This window comes from Rhincodon typus, chromosome 42 (genome assembly GCF_021869965.1).
Source record: "Rhincodon typus isolate 14 chromosome 42, sRhiTyp1.1, whole genome shotgun sequence".
Classification (NCBI taxonomy): Eukaryota; Metazoa; Chordata; class Chondrichthyes; order Orectolobiformes; family Rhincodontidae; genus Rhincodon; species Rhincodon typus.
The window spans coordinates 7,964,484-7,990,880 of record NC_063373.1 but is presented as its reverse complement, the minus strand read 5'-3'; the positions used below and the strand labels follow the sequence as shown (position 1 = coordinate 7,990,880).

Genomic DNA, 26,397 nt, shown 5'->3' with positions numbered 1-26,397 from the left:
ATGTTTGCTCCAGCCCACGGGGTTTCCTCTGTTTAAAGCCTCCAACAGAGAGGAGCAGGTTCTTCTGAGTTTGACACAAATAAGGTGACACACACAAACAGAAATTCCTGATTAAAAACTGAACGGATCTGGCAGCATCTGTGGAGACAAGGCAGAAGCCTGAAACCTTTAACTCCGCTTTGGCTCCACAGATGCTGCCAGGTCTGAGGTTTTTTTCCTTGCAGCAGTTTCTGTTTCTGATTTCCAGCATTCGCAGGTCCCTGGTTTTACAAGTTATCGATCAGGCAGGCAGACTCTCAGACAATGAAAGAGCTCCAGGGTCAGTTCTGCCCTTTCCTATTTACTCACGCGTGGTCCTCCAGTCCCGCCCCCGTTTATTCCTATTGGTTGGAGGACCAGTCGCCACGTTTCGGTCCTCCAGAACTGCTCTTTCTTCTTATTGGTCAGGAGCTGCTGTCAATCAACCTGGCCGCCGAGCTGGAGCGTGCGCGCTGCACTTCTGCGGCGCAGTTCTTTAAAGTACGTGCAGAGTGGACGTCTTTCTCCAGGCCGCTGATGGTCAGTCTTCTGTTTGTTAGATCCACAAACGGATCGGAGGGAGGAAACCTATAATGGGTGAGCGGTGCGGTTCCGGAGCAGGAAACTCCCGTTCCCGTCTCCACCAAACCGGGAAGACGGCCCCTCGCATTGGCAGGGTTCCCGGAGAGGGGGGGTGCTTGCATTTCTATTGGGGGCACTGAGCTGCAGGGCGCATGTGTATCCGACATCTTTTTAAGGGGCAACGTTTGCAATGACAATGGAGACGACTTGTCTATCAAGCTGCATGAGCCTTTCACACCCAATGTCGTATCGATGAGGCAGAGCAGCGGCGCGAAAAGGAAGCTGTCTGGATCCCAGTTACCCATGAGACGCCCTGCCCCATATGTCCAATGACTGCGAGGAGATATCATCCTGGAATCGAGGGACTCCTGACCCAAAAAGGAGCAGTGTTTAAGGTTCTTGTGAGCAGTATGCTGGAGATAGCATGAATGGTCATCCTGCTGTGGGAGAAGGGGATGCTATGAACATTTATCCTGGATTGACAGTGATAAATTTTGAAAACTACTTTGACGGGGGTTGGAAGGGGAGGATTTACGCACAGTAAACTCAAACCAAGAGAAATGTTTGTCTCCGCTGAATTTCAATCCTGGAATGACAGTGATGATTCTTTTTTGTAAATTTCTTTTACAGAATGTTTGAGGATGGTTTGTTGTTTACAGGGCATTAGAAAAGGAAACCTGAACCAAATGTCATATAAGGCTCTGACGGAGTCTCCCCAGTGTACCATAACCTGAATATCTTCAGATTTTGAAAATGGAAAGAAAAAATGCCATTCACAGTGGAGAGAAAATGTGCACGTGTTCTAAGAGTGAACGAGGTTTTTGCCGATCATCTGGCCTGTTGCAACATAAATGTAGCAATAGAGGGATGAAGTCATGGAAATGTGGGGACTGTGGGAAGCGATACCAAGCTCCATCTGAGCTGGAAGCTCATTGGCGCAGTCACACTGGGGAGAGGCCATTCATCCGCTCCAAATGCAGAAAGGGATTCACTCAGTCGTCCAGTCTGCTGCTACACCAATGCATTCACTCGAGAGAGAGAAGCAGTTCACCTGCTGCAAGTGTGGGAGGGGATTCACTCAGTCATCCCACCTGTTGAGGCACCAGCGAGTTCACACTAATGACAGACCTTTCAAATGTCCAGACTGTGAGAAGTGCTTCAGGAGTTCAGAGGAACTGATGTCCCATCAACACGTTCACATCGAAGAGAAACGATTCAGGTGCTCTCACTGCGGAATCAGGTTCAGACAGTTGTCTGGCCTCAGTAAACACCAGCGGGCTCACACTGGGGAGAGGCCATTCACCTGCTCTGACTGTGGGAAGGGATTCACTCAGTTATCCCACCTGCAGTCACACCAGCGGGTTCACACCGGGGAGAAGCCGTTCGTCTGCTCCGTGTGTGGAAATGGATTCATTTAGTCATCCACTCTGCTAATACACCAGCTCATTCACACAGGGTTGGGACTGTTCACCTGCTTCGTGTGGGAAGGCATTCACATGTTCACCTGCTCTGCTGAAACACCAGCGAGTTCATGAATAACCACAGAGTTTAATTTTGCTGGTGATCACATCCATAACTGAAACATGTTGCATTGAAACTTAGAAAATAGTAGCAGGAATAGGCCATCTGGTCCTGTGAGCCTCCTCTGCCATTCAGTATGATCATGGCTGATCATCCAACTCTGTACCCTGTTCCGACTCTCTCCCTGTATCCTTTGATCCCTTTAGCCCTCAGAACTATTTCCAGCTCCTTCTTGAAATCATGCAATTTTGGCCTCAACTGATTTCTGTGGCAGAGAATTTCACATGTTCATCCCCTCTCTGGGTGAAGAAATTTTTGTTTATCTCAGTCCTAAATGGCCTACCCCATATCCTTATATTGTGATTCCTGGTTCTGAATCTCCAGGCATTGAGAACATTCTACCTGCGTTTTACCCGGTCTAGTCCTGTTGGGATTTTAGAGATTTCTGTGAGATCTCCCCTCTTCTTTCTGAACTCTGATTGATATAGTCCTAACTGATCCAGTCTCTCTTCACACCATCAGTTTTGCTATCACAGGAATCAGCCTGGTACATCGTTGTTGCGTTCCCTCTGTAGCCAGAACATCCTTCCTCAGATATGGAGACCAAAACTGCACGCAATGCTCCAGATATGGTCTCACCAAGGCCCTATACAATTGCAGTGAGACATAGAGTCATACAGCATGGAAACAGACCCTTCAGTCCAACTAGTCCATGCCGACCATGTTCCCAAACTAAACTAGTCTCACTAGCCTGCATTTGGTTCATATCTCTGTAACCTTTCCTATTCATGTACTTATGTATTCAAATGTCTTTTAAATGTTAGAGGAGTACCTGCATTCACCACTTCCTCTTGGCGTCCATTCCACATATAAACCACTCCGTGTAAAAAATGTTACCTCCCCAAAATCTTTTCTAAAACTTTCCCCATCTCACTTTAAAAATATGCCCCTTAGTTTTGAACTCCATCATCCTAGGGAAAAGAACCTTGCTATTCACCTTACCTATGCCCCTCATGATTTTATAAACCTCTATAAAGTCACCCCTCAACCTCCTACACTTCAGTGCATAAAGTCCCAGCCTCTCCCCATAACTCAAACCCTCCATTCCTGGCAACATCCTGGTAAATTGTTTCTTGAACCCTCCAATTTAATAATATCTTTCCTATAACAGGGCGACCAGAACTGCACAAAATACTCCAGAAGAGGCCTTACTGACATCCTGTAGAACCTCAACAATTTCTATACTAAAAGGTCTGAGCATGCTAAATACCTTCTTAACTACCCTGTCTTCCTGTGACGCAAATTTCAAAGAAGTATGTACCTGAACCCCTCGATCGCTCTTTCTCAAAACTAGCCAAGGCCTTACCATTAATTGTACCAGTCTGTCCTGCCTTTGTTTGTTTTACCAAAATGCAATATCTCACATTTATCCAAATTAAACTCCTTCTGCCACTCCTCAGCCCATTGACTGAATCAAGATCTCTTTGTCATCTTATCCCCGCTCCTGGACTTGAATCCTCATGCTGTGAAGGCCAATATACCATGTGCCTTCTTCGACGCCTGCCCCGATTGCTTACTTTCGATGATTGGTATACAAGGACATCCAGGTCTCATTGCACCTCCCCAATGTATCACCAATCAGATAATAATCTGCCTTTGTGCTTTTGCTACAAAAATAGTTAACCTCCCATTTATCCACATTATAATGCATTTACCCACGCACTCATCTTGTCCAGATCATACTGAAGCATCTTCTGCAGTCTGGTCACGGCTTACCCTTCCACCCAACTTTGTGTTGTCTGCAAACTTGGAGATATTAGTTCCCTCATCTGAATCATTAACGTATCTATCATATATATGTTCTGGAAGCAGTCCATTTGGCCCATCGAGTCCATACCAACCTTTCAAACAGCATCACATCTAAAACCACCCTGCTGCTGTATCCCAGTAACCCTGCATATCCCATGGCTAATCCAACTAACCTTCACATCCCTGGACACTATGGACAATTTAGCACTGTCAATCCACCTAACTCCCACATGTTTGGATTGTGGGAGGAAACCAACACAGATACAGGGAGAATGTGCAAACTCCACACAAACAGTCACTTGAGTCTGGAATCGAACCAAGGTCCCTGGTGCTGTGGGGCAGCAGTGCTAATCACTGAGCCATCTTGCTGCTGTAATATATTCTGAATAGTTGGTATCCAAGCACCTATCCCTATCATACCCCACTAGTCAAAGGGTGCCATTTGGAAAAGACCCATTTATTCCTACTGTTTATTTCCTTTCTGCCAACCAGGTCTCTATCCATGACCATACCCATGCACTTTAATCTCGTATGTGCAACCTCATCAAGAACTTTCTGAAAGTCCAGGTAAACTACATCCATTGGCTGCCCTATCAACACTACGAGTTACACTATCAAAAAATTCCAGTCGATTTGTCAGGCATGATTTCCCTTTCATAAATCCAAGCCGGCTCTGTCCAATTCGGTCACTATTTTGTAAGTGTTCTGCTGTTAAATATTTTATGATGGATTTTAGTATTTTCCTAATGATGTCGGGCTAACAGGTCTATAATTTCCTGTTTTCTCTCTACCTCCTTTTTTAAACAGTGAGGTTACATTAGCTACCCTCTAATCCATAGGAACTGTACTGGAGTCTGTGAAAGATGACCACCAATGCATCCCTTATTTCTTTAAGAATTCTGGAATGTAAATTATTGAGCCCAGCATATTTATCAGCCTTTAATCCATCAGTTTCCCCAACATTTCCTTTCCAGTGCTGATTTCCTTCGGTTCCTCCTTCTCACTAGACTCTAAGTCCTCCAACATTTTTATTCAGTTTGTGTCCTCCTTTGTGAAGGAATAACCAAAATATGACTTTAATTGGCCTGCCATCTCTTTGTTCCTCATTCTCATTTTAAAGGACTGACATTTGTCTTCAATAATCTTTTGCTCTTCATTTGCATATGGAAGCTATTACAATGAGTTTGAATGTACCCTGCGAGCTGACTCTCACACTCCCCTTAATCAATCGCTTTGTCTCCCTTGACTGAAATCTAAACTGCTCCCAAACCTCAGGTCTACTGCTTTTTTTTTGGGCTAATTTGTATGCCCTTCCTTGGGTCTAGTACTTGACTGAATCGAATTATTGAATTGAACTTGCTTTATTGTCACGTGTACTTATATGAGTACTGTGAAAAGTTTACAAGTCGCCACTTACGGTGCCATCTTAGATACAAAGGTACGAAGGTACACGTTCTTGAGTACAAATTCTCAGGGGAAAAAAATAGAAAAATAAAGAAATAAAAAGTCCAGCATTACAGGCCTTAAAAAGTACAAAATCATTGCAATAATTTAGTAAAATAAAGAAATAAGAAGTTCTGAATAACAGTCCTTCCACAATAATGTAATATAGTATCATATAATAGGATATTATACTATCCCTAATTTCCCTTGTTAGCCAGGGTCGGGCCACCTTTCCCATTTCATTTTTGAGAAATGAACAGTTGTTGCAATTGATCCATACATTCTTTAAAATGTTTGCCATTGCCTATCCACTGTCATCCCTTTCAGTCATGTTCGTCAATTCATCATAGCCAACTTAGTACCATCATAGTTTCCATTATTTAGATTTGGGACGCTGGTCTCAGAATCAACTACGTCAATCTCTATCTTAGTGAAGAATTCTATCACACTATGGCTACTTCCCCACAGCTAGGTTGCCAATTATTCCTTTCTCATTATGCAATATCCAGTCTAGGATGGCCTATCCATGGTTGGTTCCTCAATGTATTGATCCAGAAAGCCATCTCGTACACACTCCAGGAATTCCTCTTCTATGGCATTTGGCAAATCAAATCGGGAACAATCTGTATGCAGATTAAAGTCGCCCAGAATTACAGCTATATCTTTACCGCTTGTGGTTTTGATTTCCTGTTTAATCCCTTTCCCAAGAATACCACTACAGTTTGGGGGTCCATATGTGCTCCGATTATTGTTTTCTGGCCCTTGGTGTTTCTAAGCTTTAGCCATGCAAGTCCAACTTCACTGGAATGAATATCCTCCCTCAGTATTGTGTCAATGTGCAACTTAACCAACAATGCTACCCCAGCTTCTTTTCCTCTTTGTCTGTCCTTCCTAAAAACTGAATACCCCCCAGATATTCAGTTCCTGCACACTCTGTATCCATGTCTCGATAATCGTAACTTTATAATACCCCATTTATATTTTTTTGCGCAAATAAATCAGGTTTGTTATCTGCTGAGTGACTTGGTCTTTTTAATTTGTCTAACACAAGTCAGTTGCTTGTTTATTTGAGCTCATTGCACACTGGCGAGTTTACACTGGCGAGGAGCAGTTCAACTGAATTTGGGGTGGGATTCACTTTTTTTTACCCCTGATGAGATGCCAGATTCTAATTGAATTCTCAGGTTTAGCACGAGACTTTAACGCAAAGGGAAAGCAAGATGAATCAGACAGTAAAATGAAAGAAATTTCCATTATAGAGCTATTCATGAGTATATAATTATCATGTATAATTTTGAATGTACACATTTTGATCAAATGAACTTTGTATTATAATGTTCATGTGTCCATGTGATCTACTTTAATGCGAATGTTCTGTGTATTATGCGATAAGGCTTTAAGGCACATGGAGTTTAATTTAGATAAATGCAAGGTGTTGGTCAAACTAGGGCAGGACTTACACAGTCGATGGTGGGCCCTGGAGAGTGTTGTAGAACAAAGAGATCTAGGGGTACAGGTTCATAGCTCCTTGAAAGTGGAGTCACAGGTAGACAGGGTGGTGAAGAAGGCTTTTGGAATGCTTGCTTTCATCAGTCAGAGTGTTGTGTATAGGAGTTGGGGCATATTGTTGCAGTTGTACCAGACGTTGGTGAGGCCACGTTTGGAGTACTGCATGCAATTCTGGTCGCCCGGCTATAGAAAGGATACTATTAAACAAGAATGAGTGCCGAAAGGATTGACTAGGATGCTACCTGGTCTGGAAGGTTTGAGTTATAAGGAGAGGTTGGATAGGCTGGGACTCTTTTCCTTGAAGCGTAGGAGACTGAGGGGTTACCTTATGTAGGTGTACAGAATCATGAGAGGCATGGGTAAGGTAGATAGCCAACAGCATTTCCCCATGGCTGGGGAGTCTGAAACTAGAGTGCATAGGTTTAAGGTGAGAGGGGAGAAATACAAAAGGTTCCAAAGGGGCAATTTTTTCACACAGAGGGTGGTGAGTGTCTGGAACGGGCTGCCAGAGGTAGTGGTGGAGGTGAGTACAATGTTGTTATTTGAGAAACATTTGGGCAGGTACATGGATGGGATAGGTAGGGAGGGATATGGGCCAAATGCAGGCAAACCCGGACCAGATTAATTGTGGAAAATTGGACAGCCCAGACAAGTTTGGCCAAAGGCCCTGTTTCCATGCCGTAAACCTTTATGACTCTTTGACTACATGCAGCTAGTGCCACATGAGGGCACCCAGGTCTCGTTGAACATACCCTGGTCTCAATCCATAGCTATTCAAATAAGAATCTGCAAAGAGTATGTTTGTTTTAAAGGCAAGAATGTTGCGGCAGTCACTGATCATATACAATTGTCATATTTTTTATTAATATAGTTGCCTTGGCTGTTTGCCCCAGCTGAGAAAAGTATACACTCAGCCCAACAAGTTCCTTGACTTGGGTTTCATGTTCCCATAGCAACTGAACCAAGGTTATCATCTGAATAAGATGCCTGAGACTCTTCATTAATCTGTTTTACTCAAAATTAAACAGACAGGTTCAAACGAACCAACTTTATAATCCTCAAAAAAGTAACGCATAACTGTAAGACTGTAACACAATTTAACCGTAAAAGGTAGGTTCAGTTGGGGATTCCTTTACACTGATTTAACCGGGACAGCACAGTGAGGTGATGTTGTCGCACAGACAAAAGGAGAAATATCACAAAGATTGGAAAACTGAACAAAAAAAAAATGGAAAACTCCACAGCGGAGTCACTCACTGTGAGAAGGTGTGAAATGAATGAATTAGATTGGGATTATTGTCAAATGTAATCACATGAGTACAGTAAAAAGTTTACAAATCGCCATTTATGGTGCCATCTTAGGTACGAAGGTACCTAGGTAAAGATTAACAAAGTTAAAAAGTTAAACATTACAGTCCTTCTCACTAAAATTTAGAAACATAAAGAGAAAGTTCAACACCACAGTCCATAAGTGCCTGGCCCTGCTGGGCTCGCGCTCCTCACAAGGGCTCAGCCTCCCCCGCTCTGGGCTTGACCTTGCTCCCCACTGCTGTCCTGGACTGCCTGTTCTCACTCCCACCCTCGCTGCCAGCCACCCAGGGCTCCCTGACTAGGATCTCACCACCGACTGCCCCGGGACTGCCTGAACATACTCTCGCCGCGAGCCACCTCGGGTTGCCTGCTCTCGCTCTCACCACGGTCAGCTATTGTTGGTTTGTCCTTCTCTTGGAATCTTTCCTCCCGCCTAAATAGATCTACATCATCTGAACCTAGATCGTCTCTTGCAACTGTCCTTATTGCATCTCTTATTAACTGTGCTACTCCACCACCTTTTTAATCCCTCCCATCTGTCCAAAAGGTTAAATATCCCTGAAAGAAAAGTTCCCAGTTTTGATCTCCTTGTTTCCATAACGGCTACGAGATCGTATTCCTTTACCTCGATTGGTGCCAGCTTGCATGTACAAGGAAATTAATACTAATGAAATCAGTAAAAGCAAAACCTGAAGACAAAGAAACTCTTTGCAAAAAATTGCTGGCATATTTAACTTAATGAATGTGTTATGTTACAAACATGAAACATGCAAACAATTTTCAGTTGCATTCTTGACAGTTCTACGAATGCACAGATCACATGAAGACTAAAGGTGTTATTTAGAAACAGTGGGGTGTTATGCGAAAGGATGGACAACATCTCAAAGACAGTAAGTTGTGTTTGTAGATACTGTTCTGACGGTGTGATGTTGGCTTCCTGTTTCAGAACATCTTGATCTGTGCTGTGTTGGTAAACTGTGCTGTCAGCACCACCTGGTGGAGAACTCTCCACGATGCAGTTGTTGTTGCACCTTTCAAAGGAAAGACAGACAGTTTAGGAGGTGCAGGATTCACCAAGCCATGTTTCATCTGAGCCTTACTTTCCTTCAACTCAGCTTATCAGGACAGTCTTCATCTTTAAATGCAACTGTGCCATTCTTCCCTAAACAACATCAGTGCATGTGAACTCGCTGGTGTGTCAGCAGAGTGGATGAACAAGTGAATTCCTTCCCACACTCTGAGCAGGTGAACGGTGGCTCCCTAGTGTGAAGTCGCTGGTGTCTTAGCAGGTTGAACGACCGAGTGAATCTACTGCCACACACTGAGCAGGTGAATGGTCTGTCTCCGGTGTGAACCCGCTGGTGTTCAGTGAGCTGAGATGATCGCCCGAACCCAGTCCCACAGTGACAGCACATGAATGGTCTCTCATCAGTGTGAGTTCTTTGATGGGACAGAAGTTCCCCAGCACTTTTATAGCTTTTCCCACAGTCTGCACACTTAAAAGGTCTCCTGTCAGTGTGAACCCGTTGGTGTTTCAGTAAGTCGGATGATTGAGTGAACTTTCTCCCACACGTGGAGCAGGCGAATGGTCTTTCCCCAGTGTGAACTCGCTGGTGTACAGTTAATTGGCATGAGTGCCTGAATCTAGTTCCACATGCAATGCATCTGAACGGTCTCTCATTAGTGTGAACACGTTGATGGGACATCAGTTCCCCAGAACTTTTAAAATGCTTCTCACAATCTGGACATTTAAAAGGTCTCTCCTTAGTGTGAACTCGTTGGTGTATCAATAGATGGGATGACGTACTGAATCCTCTCCCACACTTGGAGCAGGTGAACGGTCTCTCCCCAGTGTGAACTCTCTGGTGTATCAGTAGGGTGTGAAAGTGAGCAAAATCCTTCCCACACTCAGAGCAGGTGAACAGCTTTTCTGCAGTGTGACTGCGCCGATGAATTTCCAGCTCGGATGGATAATTGAATCCCTTTCCACAATCCCCACATTTCCACGGTTTCTCCCCAGTGTGACTGCGCTGATGCATTTCCAACTGAGATGGGTAAGTAAATCCCTTTCCACAGTCCACACATTTGCAGGGCTTTTCCCCATTGTGACTGCATTTGTGTCTCGACAGGCCAGATGATCGGTTGAAACTTCGTCCACACACAGAACATGTGTACAGTTTCTCTCCACTGTCAATTATATCTTTATCTTCCATGTTCAGAGTTCAATGATACTCAAATTACAATAAATTGGGTAATTTCCGTCAGGTGCTGCAGTGATTTTAGCTTTGAGCTTCTCAACTAGAATACCTCTGTTTTGCATACCTGTGAAATGATTTAAAACAGAAACGAGTGAGAGAGAACCTACAAAAACACAACGGCAGAAACAAAAACAGAAAATGCTACAGACGCTGTCAGAGTTGCTGGGTTACTTTCTGCTTTTGTTTCAGACTTCCAACTTCCAACAGCTACAGTCCTTTGTTTTGTTAAAACACCAAGGCAAAGGTTGTCAAACCCTAACGCTAATCAATAAGATATTGAATGTGAAAGGCTGATGCAGCTTGATGGTCAAGTTGTCTCCATTCTGAACAATGGGCAGCACGCTCCTCTCATTCATTCCACACGTTGCCCCCCAACGCCACAGTCGCCCCTTTCCCCAGTGCCCACATCAAAGATGGCGATCGTCTCCTTCGGGCCCGTCAATGGAGGGATCCTGGAGCTCTTTCCTGTTTGGTGCAAACGGAGACGCTTATTCGGGTTTGAGATGTTCCCGAAGTCAGTCTACCCATCCATCCATCACCCCAATTGATCAGCCTGATTTCTCACCGACTGTAGGTCCAAAAACCAAGTTTCTCCCAACACTTCATCTTTTGTTACTGACCATTGGCGGCCGGGCGTTTGGGATGGTGGGGGAGATGACGGCGACTACGCATGCGTTGACTGCAGCTCCGGATCGACAGAAAAGGACGGAGCGGGCCTGGACGACCGATTGGGAAGCGGTAGGTCCTCCAACCAATCGGAGCAGGCGATGGATGTGCGACGTCACATATTCGCATTCATCACGCAGCCGCAGTGGCGATGCAACGGAATCCTGGTTCCAGAGCGAGATGGCAGATTCGGAGAAACATCGCAGAGGTTGAGAGCAATGAAGTCCGTGTGGACCTGGAGGACTTATAAGCAACCGGTGAAGGTCGCTAGACCTGAGTTAGAAACGGTCGGTTCTGCTCTTGCATGAACGAGGAAAAGAGTTGCAGGCCTCAGGCCAGACAGGGTCCGTGTTGCCGCCGCCATGTTTCTCGGGGGCAACGTTCCAGGAGAGGCATGTGCGGCCGCCACCTTCGTAGGGGGCAAGTTGTAGCAAGGCGCATCCGCAGGCTTCCTTTGTCAAATGCTTAGTAGAGGACGATTTGCACACAGCAAACTCAAACCAAGAGAAAGGTTTGTGCCTTCTGGATTTCTAACTTGGATTGAGAGTGAATGTTTTAATTTGTTGTCATCTCCTTTTCAGAGGGTATTAAATGAAAATGATTTGCAGACCGGAAACCCAAAAAGAAACACCACGTCAAATTCCGACAATGCTATTCGACTCATCAGGACTTGGCTATCAGCCGACTTTTACGGTGTGAGAAGAAGAAGGCTTACCTTTGGGAAAGACTTCAGGTATGGATGTGACTAGAAAAGCGTTAAGATACTTCAAATCACAGTTAGACCACCCCTGGAGAAAGTGTTCGATTTTGGGCAACCACCTGAGGAAGGGCAGATTGTCTTGGTATTACAGGAAGTGCAGAACAGATTTACCTAAGTGATACCTCAACTCCAGTGGTTAAATTTGGATACAAGGTTGCAAAAAATGAGTCTCAGTCATTAAGCAGCGAAACACGTGCCCTCAACTTCACTTCCCTGACTACTCCTGATGGATACATCAAAGAGCAGTATTTTGTTTTGGGTCAGCATCCATTCTGCGTAGTGGTACTCAATACTTCACTTTACTAAGGCCAAGTCCCCATATATCTTGCAAACTGCTCTCTCAATATGATCTGTGCGCATTAACAGCCAGTGTGAGGCTTCACGCGTCAGGACAGTGTGTGACTTGGAGGGGAATTTGAGGTAATGCTGTCAATATTCACCAGCTACCCTAGTCGTTCTATATAGTGGCGATAGGCTCTCCCAAACCTTCTTTCAGCATTCTGTTTCAGATGTAGGCGGAAAACATCCTTCTACTTCATCTTGTGATTTCCTGCTCTCCTCCCTCTTTCTCCTCCCACCTTCCCAAAGGGTCCAGAGTCTTGTGTTTGTTTGTCTTGCAGATTCCCTTCTCTGAAGGACATTACTGAACCAGTTGTGTTTGTGGCAGCTCAGTTACTTTCACAGGCATGTTTTTTCCTAGTGCTATTCGCACAAATTACTAGATTGATTCAGCTCAATTTTGAAACTTTCCTGTATGATTTTGTGGATTCTCTCACTCTTCCTTTTTTACCCCCTGTTTCACAGGTTGTTGAAGGGGGAAAATTTGCATTCGGAAAACTTTAAATTAAATATTAATTCAGCATCTGATGGAGGTACCCAATCTATCACAACCTGAATTTCATCAGGTTTGAACATGGAAGGAGAAAACACCATTCACAATGGGGAGAAGCCATACATCTGTTGTGTGTGTGGAGTAGGATTCAGCCGATCATCTGGCCTGCTGAAGCACAAACGCAGTCACATCAGGGAGAAGGCCTGGAAATGTGGTGACTGTGGGAAAGGATTCAATTACCCATCTGACCTGGAAAGGCACCGACGTGGTCACACTGGGGAGAAACCATGGAAATGCGGAGACTGTGGGAAGGGATTCAATTATCCGTCTCAGGTGGAAATTCATCGACGTAGTCACACTGGGGAAAGACCTTTCACCTGCTCCAAGTGTGGGAAGCAATATGCCCAGGTAGCCCATCTGCTGAAACACCAGCTGGCTCACACTAATGAGAGACCTTTTAAATGTCCAGATTGCGAGACCTGCTTTAAAAGTTCTGAGAAACTGATATCCCATCAACTTGTTCACACCGACGAGAGGCCATTCAGATGTGCTCATTGTGGGACTGCATTCAAGCGATCATCTCAACTGATCATACACCAGCGAATTCACACTGGGGAGAGGCCATTCACCTGCTCCGTGTGTGGGAAGGGATTCATTCAGTCATTCCATTTGATTACACACCAGCGCGTTCACACTGATGAGAGACCTTTTAAATGTCCAGACTGTGAGAAATGCTATAAAAGTTCCAGGGAACTGATGAACCATCAACGTGTTCACACTGAAGAAAGACCATTTCGATGCCCTCACTGTGGGACTGGCTTTAGACAATCATCTCAACTCACTGTGCACCAGAGAATTCACACTGGTGAGAAGCCGTTCACCTGCTCTATTTGTGGGAAGGCATTTACTCAGTTATCCACATTGCTGAGACACCAGCGAGTTCACAAGTAACTACAGTGATTGGAATTTTGCTTTTACTTGTATTAATGAACCACGTTCATTGGTGTGTGTCTGCTGATCTTCAAAAACTTCGGACAATTTATTGGTGTTGGTATCCTGCAGAAAAGACAAATCTATCTTTTGTTAGAAACCCTGTATTTAGTCTTTTTGACGTCTTTTCAACAGATTAGTTCCTTAGAAGAGATCTCCCTCTCCTGCCTCCATCCCCCCTCCAAAAACCAGTGCGAGAAGCTCATGGCACTTCGGATCCACTTATTCATTTGTCCTCCCTGCAGGAAGAGGTTCCAGTGACTTCCAAAACTGCAAAAACACCAGCAAGTTCAGACTGGGGAAAGGTCATTCACTTGCTTCATGTGGCGGTGGAAGGATGCTTTTCGGAATGGAGGGTTGTAACTAGTGGTTTTCCACAGGATCAGTGCTGGGACCTCTGCTGTTCGTGGTCTACATAAATGATTTGGAGGAAAATGTGGTTGGTCTAATTAGTATGTTTGCAGACGATACAAAGATTGGTGCAGTTGCAGATAGTGAGGAGGATTGTCCGAGTATACAGCAAGAAACAGATCAGTTGGAAGCATGGGCAGAAAAATGACAGATGGAGTTTATTCCTGACAAATGTGAGCTGATGCATTTTGGAAGGTCAAGTATGGGTGGAAATTACACAGAGAATGGCAGAAACTTTAAGAGTATTGATATTCAGAGGGATCTGGGTGCGCAGGTCCACAGATCACTGAAGGTGGCAGCGCAGGTAGATAAGATAATAAAAAAAGGCCTATGACATGCTTGCCTTCATTGGAAGGGGCATTAAGTATAAGGAAAGGCAAGTTATGCAGCAGCTTACAGAACTTTAGTTAGGCCACACTTGGAATATTGCCTACCGTTCTGGTCACCACACGACCAGAACGATGTGGATGCTTTGGAGAGGGTACAGAAAAGGTTTACCAGGATGCTGCCTGGTATGGGGGATTTTAGCTATGAAGAAAAGTTGGATAGACTGGATTTGCTCTGACTGGAATGCAGGAGGTTGAGGAGTGACCTGATAGAAATTTATGAGATTGTGAATGTCATGGATAGAGTGGGAAGTATGAGGCTTTTTCCCAGGGAGGAAGGGTCAATTACTAGGGGACACAGGTTCAAGACTGGGGGTGGGGGGTTTAAGTTTAAGAGATGTGCGAGGCAAGTTTTTCACACAAAGGGTAGTGAGTGCCTGGAACACGCTGCTAGAGGTGGTGGAGGAAGCAGACACAATAGCAGCGTTCAAGACACACTGGACGAATGCACAAATAGGAAGCGAATAGAGGGATACAGATTCTGTAAGTGAAGGCAGTTTTAGTATGGAAGGGCAAAATGTGGCGGCGCAGGCTTGGAGGGCCAAAGTGCCTGGTCCTATGCTATTTTGTTCTTTTGTTCTTGTTCAGTTTACATACTCATGAGTTGACGGAAGATCTCTTGTTTGTTAAACTTGTAAAATCCATACATTCATGTTGCATGGATCTGTTGCTCAGTATGTATGTGTTCACACTGACCCGAGACTATGTAGGTGCTTTCGCTGTGGGAGTGTGTTTAGTTGGTCATGCGAATGCACTGTACGCCAGCAAATTCACACCAGAGTGAGGCCGTTTTCATGCTTTGAGTGTGAGAAGGGATTCACTCAGTCAACCAACCTGCTTAGACAGCAGAGGGTTTACGATTAATGAGTATTTGGATTCCATACTTGATTACATCCCAGACTGAACCATGTTGATTGGTTTGTGCAGGTGATAATAGCACCTTTTTAAATGTGGCTACAATTTAACATTCTGGGTAATGCTCAACTAAGTCAGATTTATGCTAAATGTTGAGTGACTTGGTCTTTTCAGTATATGTAACATGAGTCTGTTAATGGTTAGCTGAGCTCATTGTACACCAGAGAGTGTACACTGGAGAGAAGCATTTCAACTGCTCTGAACTTGGGATGGGATTCACTCATTATCCCGCCCTGCCAAGATACCGGATCCTAATTGATCTTCATTCATTTGACCAGAAATTCTTTGAGTTCTCAGATTCACACTTTAACCTGAAGAGAAGGCAAAATGCTTCAGATAATAAAATGAAAGAAATTTTAGTTTGAGAACTACATATAATTTTGAATTTGTGCAGTTTGACCAAACTCGTTGTGTATTATGAGTCGTGCATCCTTAGAATCCAACATTCTTAATATATGAATATTCTGAAGAAAGATATATATTTTTTTCAAAACTTTCCACCTTGCACTCATCACGACAATTTGCAATAATAGCAATTCAAGGGGAAAAAAATCAAGGTTTATACAGAATGAGAGGAGAGTACTGATTTGTTGGCAAGTGGAATCTGATTGGTAGAGGTGTTGCCATGCAGTTAATTTCAAGACTGAAAATTTCAACAAAAATTGCCCTTGGTCAATAATAATCAAATCTGTATTCCCAAATATATATTTTAAAAAAGGGTACAAATCTAAAAGGGACTCAGTGGGACCTGAGTGTGTGTAAGTCATTTAAATGTGGCATGACAGCTTGAGAGAGTGCTTAAGAAGTATTGCATATCCTAGGCTTTTTTTTAATAAAGATATGGAGGACAGTCATAGCAGTGTAGATGGTAGTACAAAATTTCTGAAGGGATATTGATAGATTAGGTGAATGTGCAAAACTGGCAGATGCATTTCGATGTAGTTGAGTGTGAAGTTATCCATTTTGGACGAAAAAATGGAAAGATCAGGGTACTTGGCAGATGGTATGAAGTTAAATATAGTGGATATCTAAAGAGACCTCGTGGTTTGAGTGCATAGATCTTTATAATGCCACAGAAACGTGCAAATAATAATCAAGATGGCTAAGGAATGCTAACCTTTATATTCAGAGGGCTGGAGTATAAGGATGCAGAGATTATGCTGCAGCTATACGAAACCCTGGTTATTACCTTGAAGTACTGTGAGCAGACCTGAGCACCACTCCATAGGAAGGATATATTGGCCTTGTAGAGAGTATAGTGTCGGTTTACAACAACGATACCTGGACTTCAGAGGTTAAGATATACAGATTATACAAATTACGTCACTTTTCTCTGGAACATAAAAGTTAAGGGGTGAGCTGTTCAAAGCCTTCAAGATGTTATAGTAATAGGAAAAGACAAGGTAGAGTTCCACTTGTTCTACAATTAAGGGACATAATCTAAAATTTGAGCCAGACCATTCAGGAGAGATGTGTAGAAGTGCTTCCTAACAAGGGACAGTAGAGATTTGGAACTCTCTTCCACAAACACTGGTTCATATGAGATCAGTTGATAAATTTATCCATCTCCGGTTTAAAATTTTGATAAGCAAAAGCATTTGAAATCGTATCTCACAAACTTGATTGAGTTTTTTGAGGATGTGATCACAAAGATAAATGAGAGCACAGCAGTAGACTTCAGTAAAGCCTTTGACAAGATCCTATATGTTGGACTGATTAGTAAAGTTAGATTGCTTAGGATTCAGGGAGACTTTGCCAATTAGATACAAAATTGGCTTGATGGTAGCACACAGGGTGGTGATGGAGGGTTGTTTTTCAGGTGAGGGAGCCTGTGATCAGTGATATTTTGCAGGGTTTGGTGCTGGGTCCACCAATGTTTGTCACTTATATAAGATTTGGATGAGAATTTAGGCAGCATGGTTAGTAAGTTTGCGGAAGACACCAAAATTATTGGTAAACAGTGAGCAATGAAGGATGTTATCTAAGATTACATAAGGCTCTTGGTCAATTGGGACAATGAGCTGAGGAGTGGCAGATAGTTTAATTTGGATAAATGTGAGGTGTTCCATTTTGGTAAGACAAATAGAGACAGGACTTATACAGTTAATGGTAGGGTCCTGGGTAGTGTTGTTGAACAGAGAGACCTCGGGGTTCAGGTGCATAGTTTTTTGAAAGTTGCGTCCCAGGTAGACAGGGTGGTTAAGAAAGTATTAGCATGCTTGGCTTCATTGATCAGAGCATTGAGTATAGGAGTTGGAAGTTGGGTTGCGGTTGTACAGAACATTGAGACCATTTTTGGAGTACTGTGTACAGTCTGGTCATACTGCTATATGTAGGATATTATGAAATTGGAGAAGGTTCAGAAAAGATTTACAAAGATGTTGCCAGGACTGGAGGGGTGTGTTGTAAGGAGAGGATGGATAGGCTAGGACTTTTTTCTCTGGAGTATAGGAGATTGAGATATTTATAAAATCATGAGGGGCATAGATAAGGTGAATAGCAGACATCCTTTCCCTAGGGAAGGGGAGTTCAAAATGAGAGGACTGTTTTTTAAGGTGAGAGGAGAAAGATTTAGAAGGGACCTAAGGGGCAGATTTCTCAGTGGGTGGTACATACGTGGAATGAACTGCCAGAGGAGGTAGTAGATGCAGGTACAATTATACAACAATTTAAAAGACATTTAGACATGTACATGAATAGGAGAGGTTTAGGGGGATATGTGCCTATTGCAGGCAAATGCGATTGGTGTAATTTGCGAAACTTGGTTGTTATGAACAAGTTGAACTGAAAAGTCTGTTTCCATGCTATATGACTCTGAGGCATTAAGGAATTTGGACCAAACGCACATATTAGGCTACAGATCAGCCATGACCTCATTGAATGGCAAAACGAGCTTGAGGGCTGAATGGCCTTCTCCTGTTTCTGTGTTCCCAAGAGAATGCCCTTGTAACTGAAGTGTTCAAAATCAGGAGTAGGCTGGACAGCATAAATAGGGAGAAACTGTTCCCATTGAGAGGGCACAAATGTAACATGATTAGTAAAAGAATCAAAGGTTTTCTAAGGAAAATGTTATTCATACAGCAAGTGTTTAGGTTCTGGAATGCACTGCCAGCCAGTGTGGTGAAGGTGGGTTCAGTTGCCATTTTGAAAAGGGAATTAGATGGTTATTTGAAAAATAAGAATGTGAAGTGCTGTGGGAAGGAGATGGGAAAGAGTCATACAGCATGGAACCAGACCCTTTGTTCCAACTCGTCCATGCTGACCAGATATCCTGAATTAATCTAGTTCCATTTGCTAACTTCTGGCCAATATTCTGCTAAACCTTTTGTATTCATATACCTATCCAGATGCCTTTTAAATGTTGTAATTGTACTAGCCTCCACCACTTCCCCTAGCAGCTCATTTCACACATACACAGCACCCTCTGCGTGAATAAGTCGCCCTTTAGGTCCCTTCTAGATCCTTCCCCTCTCACCTTAAACCTGTGGCCTCTAATCTTGGTCTTGCCTACCCTGGGAAAATGACCTTGGCTATTCACACTATCCATGCCCCTCCTGATATCATAAATTCTATAAGGTCGTTCCTCAGCCTCCAATGTTCCAGTGAAAATAACCCCGGCCTGTTCAGTCTCTCCCTGTAGCTCAAACCTTCCAACCCTGGTAACATCCTTGTAAATCTTTTCTGCACCCTTTCAAATAAACATCTTTTCTATAACAGGGAGACTTGAATTGAACACAGTATTCCAAAAGTGGCCTAACTAATGTCCTGTAGAGCTGCAACGTAACATTCCCAATTACTATACTCAATGGACTGATCAATGGCATTAAGTAGGATGCTCTTTTGAGAGCCAACGCAAACACAATGTGCTCTTCCTGAAATGCAACAATTATATGATTCTTAAAATAGGAGGTGTATGTCACATTATCGCAACAGTCTGTGGCTTATATGGATGTTATTGTAATTTATTTACTGAAATTGACATTGCGTCTCCGTCTTCATTTTCCATTTTATAAACAAAAACGAAGCCGAATTACATTGTTTCGACTTTTAATGGCAGGCAGCCTACCCATACTCCCACGCGGTGCGGAATGTTCCTATCTGCATGATGGGCTGTCAGAGCGCAGGCGCAAAGTTAACGGCGGATGGAGCCAGTAATGGCGAAGGTCGGACTTTCGTTTCTCAGCTCCTGAGACGTCACGAATGAAGCGGAAAGAAATGGCCATTGGTTCGGGCGGGTGGATGGAGACGCTTCGTAAGCATCTTGTGTAAGACTTAAACCCCGACTAAATCTTCCTGTTCCTTCGTTTGCACCAAATACAACGACGGCGCCAGGCTTCCTCTCAGAAGTAGGCCCCGCGGAATGGACGCCATCTTTTCTGGGGGCACGGGGCGGCAGCGTGCATACGCGGCCACCATCCTTGTAGGGGGCAGGCAATGTGCAGGAGGGAGCATGGTCATTCTGGGTCAGGAAGGGGACAAATTTTGTGAATTTCTATCCTGGACTGACACTGATGTATTTTATAAAAAATCTTTGACAGAATATTACAAGGGTAATTGCAGACTGGAATCTCAATCCAAACATCACATCAAAATCTGACTGTCACTCGATGCGTCCAGACGTTTATCAGAACTGAGTCTAGAAACCGAGAGACACCATTTCAGAGCCAATTTGTATTAAGGTGAGTGTTGGTCCAAGAGGCTACTCAACTTGTGCCTGTGATGTCTCTCTGTAAAAACATATCAGTTCGTTACACTCCCCTGATCTGTCCCCAGAGTCCTTAATTATGACATCAGGTGTTTATCCCATTCCCTTTGAGTGCCTTTGTTCTGTCAGTTTGGACGGGACTGGAGATCGAGAAGCTGCTTAGTTTAACCCCGAGGACTTTGGATTCTAGTCAGGCTCAGCAATTTCCAATGTAAAATTATCAAAAGAAGAGAGATTACAAGGAAGATCAGTTGTTAAAGGGACAATGTCCACATTGTTGTTTAACAGGTATTTTTTAATGTATGCTTTAGATCTGTTTTACAGTGATATATTTTAAAGCATTGTTCTGGGTATTTGAGCACCACTAGCAAGAATTAGCATAAATTACCAATCCACGTTTGAACTTCTTGAACTGTTGCAGTCTTTGTGATGATCCCAGTCCCATAATGCTGTTAGGCAAGGAGTTGCAGGTATTCAACCAGTGAACGGTGAGGGAACAGCACTATAGGTCAAATCAACAACAGAAAATTGCGTTTATTTAGCACGTCCCTCACAATAAAGGAAGGATGGGCTGGCCTTGGCGGTGTTCAGAGGAGGTTTACAAGAATGATCCTACAAATGGAGGGCTTGTCATATGAGGAGTAGTTTAGAAGAATGAGGGGGTATCTCACTAAAACTTACAAAATACTGAGGGGCCTAGATAGAGTGGATGTGAGGAAGATGTTTCCACTCGTTAGAGAGACTAGGACTCAAGGGCATAGCCTCAGAGCAGAGGGACGACCCATTAGGACTGAGATGAGGAATTTATTCAGCCAGAGGATAGTGAATCTGTGGAACCCATTGCCACAGAGAGCTGTAGAGGCCAGTTCATTGAATGTCTTTAAGGCAAAAATAGATTGGTTCTATATTAGCAAGGAGATCTAGGGTTCAGGGAGAAGGCAGGAGAATGTGTTTGAGAAACATATCAGCCACAGCAGAGCAGACTTAATGGACCAAATGGCCTGATTCTGCTTCTATATCTTATGGTCTTATGATCATCACTGAAACACTCCTCATAAACACATCTGGTGTTGATAGATATTAGGTTAGGTGACCAATAGCATGGTCAATGCTTTCAGAAGAAAGGGAGTGAGGTTTAGAAAGGAAATATTGAGTACAACTGAGTACTATGATCCACATCCGTAGATCCCTCAAAGTTGCTACCCAAGTTGATAGGATTGTAAAGAAGGCGTATGGTGTGTTGGCTTTCATTGGCAGGGGAATTGAGTTTAAGAGCCGTGAGGTTATGCTGCAGCTCTATAAAACTATGGTTAGACCATAGGGTCTCGGCCCGAAACATCAGCCTTCCTGCTCCTCTGATGCTGCTTGGCCTGCTGTGTTCATCCAGCTCTACACCTTGTTATCTTGGAATATTGTGTTCAGTTCTGGTCACCTCATTATAGGAAAGATGTGGAAGCTTTAGAGAGGGTGCAGAGGAGATTTACCAGGATGCTGCCTGGACTGGAGGGCAGATCTTATGTGGAAGGGTTGAGGGAGCGAGGGCTTTTTTCATTGGAGCAAAGAAGGATGAGAGGTGACTTGATAGAGGTGTACAAGATGATGAGAGGCATAGATAGAGTGGATAGTCAGAGACTTTTTCCCAGGCTGGAAATGACTATTACGAGGGGTCATAATTTTAAGGTGATTGGAGAAAGGTGAGATGTCAGAGGTAGGTTCTTTACACAGAGAGTGGTGGGCGTGTGGAATGCACTGTCGGCAGTGGTAGTGGAGTCAGGTACTTTAGAGACTTTTAAGCGATTCTTGGATAGGCACATGGAGGATAGTAAAATGTAGGGTATGCAGGGTAGATTGATCTTAGTAATATAATAGGTCGGCACAATATCATGGGCCGAAGGGCCTGTACTGTGTTGTACTGTTCTATGTTCTTAATTGGGAGTGCTGAAAAGGCCAGGATAGTGCAAATATCTCAGTGTTGTATAGCTGGAGGAGATTACAGAGATAGGGATGTCCATAACCATGAGGTTTCTGGATGAAGAAGGATGAGAATTTTATAAATTCAGCGCTTCTTAACTGGTGGCCTTCATGGGTTAGTGAGCACAGGGGTGATGGATGAAGAAGATTTGATGATAGTATCATACATGCACTTTTGGATGACCTCAGACTGGGAGGAGATAAATTTGCTGGCCCTACACAAATTACTTGATTCATTCAGTTCAACTTTACATCCCACCTTTTGTGTTTTTGTGGACGCTCTCAAACTTGATTTGTTCTGTTTTAAATCAGTTTTACAGGGTATGAGGAGGAGAGGGTTTGGAGACAAGGAAGTCAATCCAAAATTCACAGAAAAGTCAGCCAATCTATTGTAACCTGAGTATCATCGGATTTTGAACATGGAAGGAAAAGGCACCATTCACGGTGAAGAGAAACCATACACATGCTCTGTGTGTGGTCGAGGCTTCAGCCAATCATCTGACCTGTTAAGACACAAGCGCTGTCACACTGGGGAGAAACCGTACACGTGTTCTGTGTGTGGACGAGCCTTTAGCCAATCATCTGGCCTGTCAGAGCATAAATGTAGTCACACTGGGGAGAAACCATGGAAATGCACAGACTGTGGGAAGGGATTCATTTCTCCATCGAAGCTGGAAACCCATCGACGCAGTCACACTGGGGAGAGGCCATTCACTTGCTCCACATGTGGGAAGGGATTCACTGCTTCATCCCAACTCCGGAGGCACCAGCGAGTTCACACTGGGGAGTGGCTGTTTACCTGCTCTGACTGCGGAAAGGGATTCACTCAGTCGACCCACCTGCTCGAGCACCAGCGAGTTCATACTGGGGAGAAGCCATTCACCTGCTCGGAATGTGGGAAAGGATTCACTCAGTCATCCCACCTGCTTAAACACCAGAGAGTTCACACTGGGGAGAAACCATTCACCTGTTGCGTGTGTGGGAAGGGATTCACTCAGTCATCCAACCTGCTGCTACACCAGCGAGTTCACACCGGGGAGAGACCGTTTACCTGCGCTGAATGTGGGAAGGGTTTCACTGTGTCATCTGACTTGTTGAGACACCAGCGGGTTCACACTGACGAGAGACCGTTTAAATGCTCAGACTGTGGGAAGTGCTTTAAAAGTTCCGGGGACCTGATGTCCCATCAGCGTGTTCACACGGACGAGAGGCCGTTCATTTGCTCTCACTGTGGGACTGGGTTCAGGCGATCCTCACAACTGACTGTACACCAGCGAGTTCACACTGGGGAAAGACCGTTCGCTTGCCCCGAGTGTGGGAAAGGATTTCCTCAGTTATCCCACTTATTGAAACACCAGAGAATTCACACTGGAGAGAGACCATTCACCTGCTCCAAATGTGGGAGGGGATTCACTCAGTTATCACACCTGCTGAGACACCAAAGTGTTCACAAGTAACTACAGTGATTTAAATGTTGTCAATAATTCAGACCTGGGAAGCTTTATAATTAATAAGGAGAAGATATGAGATACCAGATAAGAATAGGAATAGGCTGGTTGTCCATAAAGTTAATAATGTACCAAGACTGGATAAAATGCATCCACTAATACTGAGGGAAGTGTGGGTGCAAAAAGTGCAAACTTTTCAGATTCCTTACACTTATCACTGGTGCCAGGGGATTGGAGTACTGCAAATATTATGCCCTGGGTCAATTGGTTTAGCTTCAGTGATTGTGAAAACTAGAAACAATAAATTAGGATAAAATTAAAAACCATACGGACAAATGCTAGTCAATAAAGGAAAATTAGTATTACTTTCATATGTTTAATTAACTTACTCATTTTTTTGAAAAGGAAATTAAGTTATGTTTTTCGAAGAAGTGTGAGGGTTGATTGTGGCAGAGCTGATCTTGTTGTGTCCATGACTTTCCAGAAGGCATTTGATACAGTGCCACACAACAGAGCCATCAGAGGTCATAGTACCAGAAGTTCAATCTCTATCATCTTTAATGGCCCTTGCAAACTACCACCCTCTCTCCACCTTTCCTTTCCTCTCCAAAGTCTCTGTTCCTAGGTATTCCCTAAGGATCTATTCTTGGCACTTCCTATTTCTATCTCCATGCTGCCACTAGGTGTCACCATCCAAAAGCACAGTGTTCGTTTTCACATGTGCACTGACAGTGTCCAGCTCTATCTCCTCACCATCCCTCGCCAACACTATTCCTCCACTGTTACCACAGCAAATTCAAACCAAAAGAAAAGTTTGCCTCTTCTTGATTTCTAACTTGAATTGATAGTGAGAGTTTTTTTTGTAAACTCCTTTCATTAGGTATTAAATGAAAAGGATTTGCAAACACTAAACTTAAAAACAAACATCATGTGTCTGAATATCATTTGGCTTTTGACCCTGGAAGGATTAAGGTTTGTTCTGTCTGTGGGAAAATGTTTTCAACATTTAGAAATAGAGACCAAAATTATTGAGGAGCTGGAAAACAAGGAAGTGAATTTCAAATTTCAGCTGTTACTGAACTGGGATAGGTCAATGTGCAAAGTGGTGATAGTGAAAGGGACATGATGTAAGGACAAATCGTGATAATGTGAAAATTGTAGCGGTGAAATTTGGGAGGTGGGAATATAAAGTTAGCATCATCAAGTGTAGAGGTATCCGAGGAATGGATTAGGTTCAAAACTAGTTTAGCTGAGGCAGGATGCATATTACAGAGGCAGATCCTACAAAAGACCCTCCATTTTGACGCTCTGTCTCACTCTGTTTCTTTCCATCCATTGAGGTCAGAACTTTGTGTAGGTCCAGACCAGGTGGCAGGTTTAGTGGACATTAGTGAATCAGTTGGCTTTTTAAGACAATCCAGCAGTTTTTTGGTCACCTTTTCCTGTTCCTGGTCCGACAAATTACCAGGTTCGTTCGGTTCAATTTTACAAAGCACTGCTCACAGTGGGGAGAAACCGACGCCTGTGTGGATGAGTCTTCAGCCATTTGTCTGATGTCTCAAGAGACCAGCTCAGTCACGTTGGCAAAAAGCTGTGGAAATGTGGGGTCTGTGGGAAGGCTTTCACATCCCCTTTTGTCCTGAGACAGCATTGACACAGTCGTACTGGGGAGATGCCATTCGCCTGTTCCAAGTGTGGGAAAGGGACTGGATTCAAGAAATTGTACAACCTTACCGTGCACCAACAACTTCACACTGGGTAGAGACCATTCACCTGCTGCAAGTGTGGGAAGGGTTTCACTCAGTTACACTGTCTGCTGAAACACCAACAAGTTCACAAAATAAGCAGTAATTAGATTTTGCTGTGAATTACATTCAGGGCACAGCCATGTTCTTTGCAGTCTGTTTCTGCTGATAAATCACAATTTAAATATATGTGTTAATATTCTGGATAAACTCAAATAAATCAGCTTTGTGTTACCACACAATGTGTCAAGTCTTTTTATCATCCATACCACAAGCCAGTTCGTTTTGAAGAGTTCTCCCTCTTCCCTGTCTCCTTCACCTTGAAAAAGTGCAAGAAAGCGTGGAAAATCTTCAGTCACGAATGTTGAAACAGTCTGATCAGCTGCCTCCCTTCCATTAGCCCATCAGACCAAACTGTAACATGCAGAACCCTGAACCTAACACCTTTCTTTCATTTCTCTCCCATCTCCTCGAGTGCCCTCTCAATTGTCATAAGATCCACCGCCGCTGTATTGAGCCTATTCTAACTAAACTGCTGATCACACAAAATTCCCACTTTCACCAATTTTGTTAATGATTTTGTTTCTAGTCCATATTCCCTTGAAATCTGTCATTCTTAATCCCTCCCTTGTGGCTGAGGGAAATGGTCTTTTCTTATCCTTCTCAGTTTGCAGCATTTGTCAAGGATGACCACATCTCTTCCAATGCCTCTCCGCACCATCGGTGTATCATCGATGTCTGGAATGGTATCAGATTGGGACTGTGCGGTGAGGGGGCTAGGGTGGCAACAGAGTGTGGTAGCAGCTAGGGCCTGGCATGAGCTTGGATGGCATTAGCAGCCACTGGTGGAGGATGTCAGCAGAGGCAGTCGGTCGCAAAAGATGGTGGCAGCGTCGGTTTGCGCCAAAACCTCGCACGTGGTGGTGAAGCCCAACGTACCCAATGGAGGTCAGCAGCAGCGGTTGTTGGTGAAAGGGGCGGACAGGTCTTAGCCCAGTGCAGGTGAAAGCATGCCCAGTGCAGAGGGCAGTAAGCCGTCTTGGGGAAAGCCCAGCTTGAGTGCCTGCAGGCCCATGGCTCAAGAAAGGACTGTACTGTTTGACTGGTTAACTTTATT

At 43.9% G+C, this 26,397-nt stretch overlaps 3 protein-coding genes across 3 annotated transcripts; 2 read left to right on the top strand and 1 right to left on the bottom strand.

The window, feature by feature from the left end:
* Positions 1-465: 465 nt before the first annotated feature.
* LOC109921933 (zinc finger protein 271-like) lies at positions 466-25,519 on the top strand. Its single transcript, XM_048619383.1, has 5 exons — positions 466-615; positions 11,699-11,850; positions 12,682-13,656; positions 15,085-15,202; positions 22,489-25,519. Exons 3-5 carry the CDS (start codon positions 12,791-12,793, stop codon positions 23,542-23,544), a joined length of 2,040 nt encoding a protein of 679 aa, XP_048475340.1. The 5' UTR covers positions 466-615; positions 11,699-11,850; positions 12,682-12,790; the 3' UTR covers positions 23,545-25,519.
* Positions 610-6,392, top strand: LOC125487547 (zinc finger protein 664-like). Its single transcript, XM_048619299.1, has one exon. The coding sequence runs from the start codon at positions 1,575-1,577 to the stop codon at positions 2,016-2,018; it is 444 nt and encodes a 147-aa protein (XP_048475256.1). The 5' UTR covers positions 610-1,574; the 3' UTR covers positions 2,019-6,392.
* Positions 7,730-11,093, bottom strand: LOC125487537 (zinc finger protein 239-like). The gene is made up of 2 exons (XM_048619246.1): positions 11,017-11,093; positions 7,730-10,515 (listed from the first exon to the last, which is right to left on the bottom strand). The coding sequence occupies exon 2, from the start codon at positions 10,404-10,406 to the stop codon at positions 9,366-9,368; it is 1,041 nt and encodes a 346-aa protein (XP_048475203.1). The 5' UTR covers positions 10,407-10,515; positions 11,017-11,093; the 3' UTR covers positions 7,730-9,365.
* Positions 25,520-26,397: the final 878 nt, after the last annotated feature.